We start from the raw sequence: 7,416 nt of genomic DNA on the forward strand, positions 1-7,416 counted from the left end.
TGATATTGTGAAGATAGCAGCTCACAACGCTATAGCTTGTAGATCGGCTGTTCACACAATTGTCGCCCAGTTTTTATAGTATCATTTGTTGATTAATTTTGATGCATAGTAATGGTCTTATTTATTTTCTTTCTTACTTTCTTTTAGGTAATAAAAAGGTCTTAAAAGCCAAAAAAATTAATCACAGGTTGCGTTTTAACAGCGGGAGAACGGCGGCGACTCTGGGCGATACAAATCTCCTAGTGGGCGTTCCTGCTGTCAGATCTATGTCCTCGCATAGGTGGTAAACTGTGGAGGGTAAACAAAGCAACACATACATTTGATTGGACGGACGATGTCCTCCAAAGATAAAATATTGTCATGTTTTCGGGCGACGTTCCTCCGCCCACTTTCAGACTATCACCTCTTGGCCTGCTATCGCCAGTAGTTGCCAGGTCCCATAGACCAGTGGTTCCCAAAGTGGGGTCCATGGGGGTCGCATAGCCAGGGTTTTTATTTATTTATTCATTCAAGGGCCTTTGGATAGAAATGAAACAGACTCCATGCAGTCTCTTTCAGTTAGAGCGCTGCAGAGGCCGAGTGTCTGTGACTGTGACCAGCTGATGGTCGTTGACGCTTAATTGATGCATCAAGGAAGGCAATTATGTTTCTGCACTGTCAAATAGGTCTACATCTATGCTATTGTGAAAATGTGTTGTGACTTTCATTGAAAAGTCTTAATACAAATAGTTCCAATGGCATCTAAATGGCATCTAAATGTAAGGTTGCAAATCGGTTTTGCGAGGATGAGGGGGTACCTGGAAAAAATTCGCCCCCCCCCCCAAATGGTACCTGGGCCAAAACAGTTTGCGAACCCCTTCCATAGACAAATAACGCACTTAATTCCGGAAAATATGTCAGGCTTGTCGCCCGCTGTTAAAACACACTGTACTGTAAGTGAGACAAGAAGGAATGAGGGTCATGGAGCAGGAGGATGCTGGGGGTGAGGGGATGGAGGCTTTAACATCCACCACTTCTTCTCATTTATGCCTTATCTGTCTGACGGCTGTGTAAATGGCTTTCTGGTGGGGAGAGGAGGGCGTCCCTGGGGGGGAAAACCGCTCCTCGCAAAGACACTTGACAGGCCAGCAATGCCCCGCCCTCGCCCCCACACTATAGGCCCAGACAAACATCTTGATTGTAATTGAATTTCGGGGATGGCTGCCGTGTGATGGAGAGAGGACAGGGGGTGGGGTGGGGGGCAGAGAGGAAAACAGAATAGAAGCCAAGACCATGATGGAATGGTAAGGGGGAAAAAAAGGCTAGAGTGCTGACAGAGGGTTGAGATTGAGAAGGAAGGACGGACGAGGAAATAGAGTGGAGGAGAGAGTGAGGATGGCAGTGGAAGGAGGGGGAGGGGTGCAAAGGACTGGGTTTCTTTCTGCGGCTACTTCGGAGAAAGATGTTCTTCCCACACTTGTACAAAACTAATTTAAAATGCGTGCATGTGGAGAAGTTCAAATATACTTTTCATAATAATGCATAATACAAGTGCAACAGGTTCTAAAACCAATTGAATGAGGGGGTGGGGGGGGGAGCAATCACATTGATTTCTCTAGCGTGTGAGATTAATTTAGATTAGATTGTTGTGTTTAAAGTCCTCTGTAAATTGATGTTGTTTTGCACATGGCAGCAGATTTTCCCAAAAGCATACTGTAGAGTACCTTCTATTGACTCACAAGTGGTTTCTGTCAAAGTGATGTACATGGTACGCCTGGAAAAAAAAATAATGAATCTAAATATGAACTGCTGCAATTTCCAAATCGCAGAGGCGGCAATTAATTGCATAAGAGAGATGGGAGCTCCAACATTAAATTATAGACAATGTATTCTAGTGCTTTGGGTAATGAATCAAGTACAATATTCGTGAAACCTTTCATCATACTCCAACTCAGTAAATCTTCCGTACTGACATTTATTTTAATGAAACCACTTGTCTTTGAACAACTTCTGAAATCTGAAAATAATGTCTGGCAAGACATTATTTTGTCTTGAAGTGCTGCTATTAGCAGCACTTCAATTTTCCGGAGTTTTGACAGTTTCCTAAACTCAATACTAAACTCTAAAATTTCGTCATTGAACGTTTGAAGGCAAGTTATTATGGTTTTCAAAGGTGCACTAAAACGAAAAACAAGAGAAAACGTTCACAGGAATGAAGTCATTAAACTAGTTACTTGCGTTCCCATTTTCCTCTGGCCGAGGGGCACAGGTCTAGTATCCCAAATGAGGCGTATAGATTATCACCAGGGCATCTGTCGTTGCCTAAGATTATTTTAATGCAAGGGCAACACGTGTGTGTGTGTGCGTGCGTGCGTGCGTGCGTGTGTGTGTGTGTGTGCATCTCAAGGTTAATATAATTAAGTAAAACTAACAAAAGAACTAAAACGAGTTTAGAAAGAAAATATAACAGAAACTATCTAAAACCATAGAGAAAATGTCCATTTATGTCTATTTACCGCTATGTCAATTTATTCCATAAATAAGCCGAGTATTTTGGTTGCAATTACTGAATACGTAATTACGTATTTAGTAAACTACAGTAGCAAACAAGCTTTAACAACCAATTAAAACTAACTGAAAAGTACAAACAAACTCAAAAAATTTAAAAATTAAAACTGATAAAAAAAAGTAATCTATAATAACTTTGGTCTGTCTGTCTGACTGTGAACCACTGAGAACTTTCATGAAACTTGGTAGGCTGCCTCAAAGAGGTCAAGGTCAAAATTTTAAATTTTACTGTTTTCAAGAAAAGGGATTATAAATCACAATTCATAATGCATTCTCTCTCTCTCTCTCTCTCTCTCTCCCCCCTCAGGTTTTATTTAGTGAGTGGTGGAGTCCCTCTCATTATCTGCGGCGTCACCGCAGCTGTAAATATTGACAACTATGGCAGTGGGGAGCAAGCGCCATAGTAAGTCCTTTCACCCCTGGTCAAACTGCCAGAGCATTGTTGTCCAAAGTGTGTGTGTGTGTGTGTGTGTGTGTGTGTGTGTGTGTGTGTGTGTGTGTGTGTGTGTGTGTGTGTGTGTGTGTGTGTGTGTGTGTGTGTGTGTGTGTGTGTGTGTGTGTGTGTGTGTGTGTGTGTGTGTGTGTGCGTGCGTGTGTGCGTGCGTGCGTCTGTCTGTCTGTGTACAGCTCCTCTCCAGCATCATTGGACCGATCGTTGTGAAACTGTGCATGCATGATTACTCCCTGAAGGCCAGAGCAAATATTACTCCTACAGATTTTGTCCAAACCGCACGCAAATCTATACACAGTATCTCTTTAGCCATCTGATCAATACATGATGCAGCGTCCGATTGCTTGGAAACTTTGCACGCTCGTTCCCACTAAGCCAAGGAAGGACCTCCATCCCAATTTTTTTTAAATCTCTGTATAAATTAGATTTTTTTGGATCCCATTCCAAGTGGCCACAGTTTGCGGGCCCTGGGTAGGCAACACAGCCTGGTGGAGAACTGTGCTGTCCAAGGAGCACACTTTTGTAGTTTTACAGTATTATCTTGTCGGTGACTTTGTTAATGACATTCATGTATCTCTAATTATATATGTGGATAATGATCGCCATAAACAAAGTTTCGATTGCCTGAGTCAGATTTTCAGGCAGATACACACACGCCTCCACCCATTCTGATTTTCAAAGGGGGATTTATTAGTGTTTGATGAACCCGGCATGTATGTTTGTTTTTATGTGTTTACTAAATAGCTTAAAGAGGTCATTTTGTAATGATGAAGCTAACATTTTGTGTGTGTATGTGTGCACACTTATGCGCCTGTGCGTGTCTGGTGTGTCGTGTGTGTGTGTGTGTGTGTGTGTGTGCGCACGTGCGTGTTTTAGCTGCTGGATGGCGTGGGAGCCCAGCTTGGGAGCCTTCTTCGGCCCCGTGTCCTTCATCGTCCTGGTGACGTGCGTCTACTTCCTGTGCACCTTTGTCCAGCTGCGCCGACACCCTGAGAAGAAGTACGAGCTGAAGCAGCTGAGCGAGGAGCACCAGAGGCTGGCGGTCCACGACGTGCCCACGCACTGCATCCAGGGGCCGGCGGCGGAGCCCGGGGCGCTGGCCACGCACCCGCCGGGCAGCGGCCAGTGCCCGGCCGGCTGCCCGGGAGTGCCCATCAACCCCGCGCTGCTGGCCAACGAGCACTCCTTCAAGGCCCAGGTGCGCACGGCCGCCTTCACCCTCTTCCTGTTCCTGGCCACGTGGACCTTCGGGGCGCTGGCCGTGACGCAGGGCCACTTCCTGGACATGATCTTCAGCTGCCTGTACGGCGCCTTCTCCGTCACGCTGGGGCTGTTCGTGCTCATCCACCACTGCGCCAAGCGCGACGACGTCTGGCACTGCTGGTGCTCGTGTTGCCCCGGACGACGCGGCGGCGGCGCTGCCCAGGGGCCCGGCGGACCGGCCCGGCCCAAGGTCAACGTGAACGGGGACACCCCGGGGCACGGTGGTGGTGGGTATGGCCACGGCCACTGCCACCACAACGACTCGCCCGGGTGCCCGGGAAGCAAGGCCCTGATGGGCTGCGGCCACAGCCACTGCAAACACGCTCCCCTGCCGTCGGCTCAGACGTGCCTGGCCGGCCCCGCGGTGGTGGCGCCGTGCTGCGCCGCCCTGCACAGCCAGCAGCTGATCATGGACGAGGAGCCGGTGCCCAGCGCCCACGTGCTGCTGGCCGAGGCCGAGGGCGGCTACCGGCCCGGGATCCACCTGCACCGCTGCCTCAAGGGCAGCAGCGTCAGGACTAAGGGCCGCTCGCGTTTCGGTCGCCACCGGGCTGGGGGCGGTGGGGGCGGCGGAGGAGGAGCGCCGGGGAACGAGCGCGAGTACGCCTATCACATCCCGTCCAGCGTGGACGACGGCGGCAGCCCGCACAGCTCGCACACGGACAGCCCGTGCAGCACGCACGAGCACCACGTGGCCCACGCCCTCTGCCCACACCTGGCCGCCGCCCCCCACGAAGCGGGGCATCACGCGTGCGGCCACGCGTGTGCCGCCGCCTCGGTCAGCGCGGTCCACGAGCTGGCGTGTCACAATCCCTGCCACAGGCACATGTGCTGCTCCAAGGCGGACCTGTTCCCCACGCTGTGCCACGCGGAGGCGGGCGGGGGCGACGGCAGCACAGGGACCTTTCTGTGTGGCTGTGGCAAAATGGCGGCGGCGGAGGACGACCTGGTGGCGGCGGCGGCGCCGCATCACCACCTGGAGATGCACGTTGCCGCGGCGGCCACAGCCACCGCCGCCGCCGGCCCGCGCAGACAATCCTACCCCCAGATCCCGCCCAATCAGAACAACGGGATCCTGAAGGGGGGCCTTCACGAAGGGCTCCTGTACACGTCGGACAGCACGGGGAATATACGCACCGGGCCCTGGAGGAATGAAACCACCGTGTAGTATCCACAGACTATAGTCTGGAGACAGCGCGGGGAATATACGCACCGGGCCCTGGAGGAATGAAACCACCGTGTAGTATCCACAGACTATAGTCTGGAGACCTTCTGCCTCGACCCAACCCTTTCCTCCAGAAAAATAAGCCCTCACCATCCCCCTTTGTAGGATTAAAAAAAAGAAAAAAGGAAAAAAATTACACGTCACAATCAAGAGTCTTTTTCTTTTTGTATGTCCTCATATTATTCACATACAGTACATGTCCTGTTTCGCTGTACAGAAATCAATGTCTACGGTCTCTCTATGGCATTCGACACAGGACAGAAATTCTTCCGTCAAGATTTGTAAGATGTTATTTTACCACTTCATAATACTACACGTGTGTGTGTGTGTGTGTGTGTGTGTGTGTGTGTGTGTGTGTGTGTGTGTGTGTGTGTGTGTGTGTGTGTGTGTGTGTGTGTGTGTGTGTGTGTGTGTGTGTGTGTGTGTGTGTGTGTGTGTGTGTGTGTGTACATGTATGAGAAAACGGATGGTTGGGTGTATGAATATGTGTTAAATGTGCTTAAATGTACTTTTACACTTTGAATCTGAATCCATCCATTAGTCTCTGACGACATACCTCCAGTTCTTCAAGAAACTCTTGCCATCCAGGTTTTAGACAAACTTAAACCAGCAATTTTAGACTCCATTGGGTATTTTTGCCAGTCAGACAAAAGCAACCTTACTATCAACTGTGAATATGATCTACTAAGAGATTTTGATAAATAATATACAAAGATATTGCCGCTTGCCAGAGATAGCTGTGAAAAATTAAAGAGCAACCGAAAAGAGCAGTGAAATCCACACACGTAGAGTTTATCCTCTTACCGGGTTGATATTGATTGTGCTGTGTGTACGATGTCTTTTACTGTTGTGTTACTTTATGGGGGGGAAGGGGGGACGGGGACGGGGGGCGGTACGGGGCACTGGGAGACCACAAAAACTAGGACATTGCCATTGTGAATAGAGAGCTGACGCCACTATAACACCATGAAAGTTCATGTCATTGTACATCATAAGGTTTAACACTGTGCCACATCAACTCTGCTCCCACAAGTGTGTGTATTCCGCACATAGCCTACGCCCCACCCCCCCAGGCATTCTAAAGTCAATATTTGATGAATCGATATTTCATACGTTGTCGTGAAGAAGCTATATTTGTATAAAAAGAAAAAAGAAAAAAAGAAAAAAGAAAATGAGACACTTAACAGCTTTAGGAGAAGCGGCGAGTGTTGTTGTGAGCATGAGTGCGCCAGAGATTTACGTTACTGAGGGTACACCTTGGGAAAAACCTGCCTTTGCCCTGTATCAGTGTTCTGTCCCCTTTATTATAAAACCAATGGAAAAATAACAATGTAGGCCGTTTTAACATTGTTGTTAATGACTCACTGAAATCAATGGGAAGAAAATGCAATTATTATTTTTCCTTTAATGCCCCACAGTGTGCATAATTTGTTGTAATGTAGCTACTATTTACTTTTTTGTTTGTACTTTATTATTATTATTATGATTATTACAGTGCAAGCCAATGCCAATTCCTTTGCCATTACACTGTCTCTTGTCTCTTGACCAGATTAGACTGCTGCAACATGCCATGTATTGTATTTTATTTTTATTTTATTCTTCCTGTTTTCGGTGCCATTTCACGGTCAAGGATTAAGCCTATTTCTCAACTAATATGATTTTCCAATAACAGATCTCCATTCCAAAAAAGGGGGGGGGGTGGGCCTGGGGGAGGGGGGAACAAAAATAACATTTATTTTTGGACGAGGCCCTATCCGAGAAAACACCACAATATTTCGGTGGCTAGCTATAGCTTAGCCGGCCATCTGGCATTGAGCGAGGCCAAGGCTTCTGGAGTATACTGTATGGATCAGTCCCCATTGTTACCGTTGAAGGTCACAATCACTTTGAAGCATTGCCACTCAGCAGAGTACATAAAAGAGGCTCTTTA

The 7,416-nt window shown here is 48.0% G+C and overlaps 1 protein-coding gene across 1 annotated transcript in view; it reads left to right on the top strand.

Annotated features, from left to right (window-relative positions):
• Nucleotides 1–5,559, top strand: part of adgra1b (adhesion G protein-coupled receptor A1b) — a 234,688-nt gene extending 229,129 nt beyond the window's left edge. The window contains exons 18-19 of the mRNA XM_083774158.1: nt 2,855–2,950; nt 3,875–5,559. Coding sequence (XP_083630284.1) covers nt 2,855–2,950; nt 3,875–5,429 — 1,651 coding nt within the window. The 3' untranslated portion in view covers nt 5,430–5,559. The remainder of the gene's footprint in view (nt 1–2,854; nt 2,951–3,874) is intronic.
• Nucleotides 5,560–7,416: the final 1,857 nt, after the last annotated feature.

Source organism: Protomyctophum parallelum, assembly GCF_964188405.1.
Source record: "Protomyctophum parallelum genome assembly, chromosome: 10".
NCBI classification, from domain to species: domain Eukaryota; kingdom Metazoa; phylum Chordata; class Actinopteri; order Myctophiformes; family Myctophidae; genus Protomyctophum; species Protomyctophum parallelum.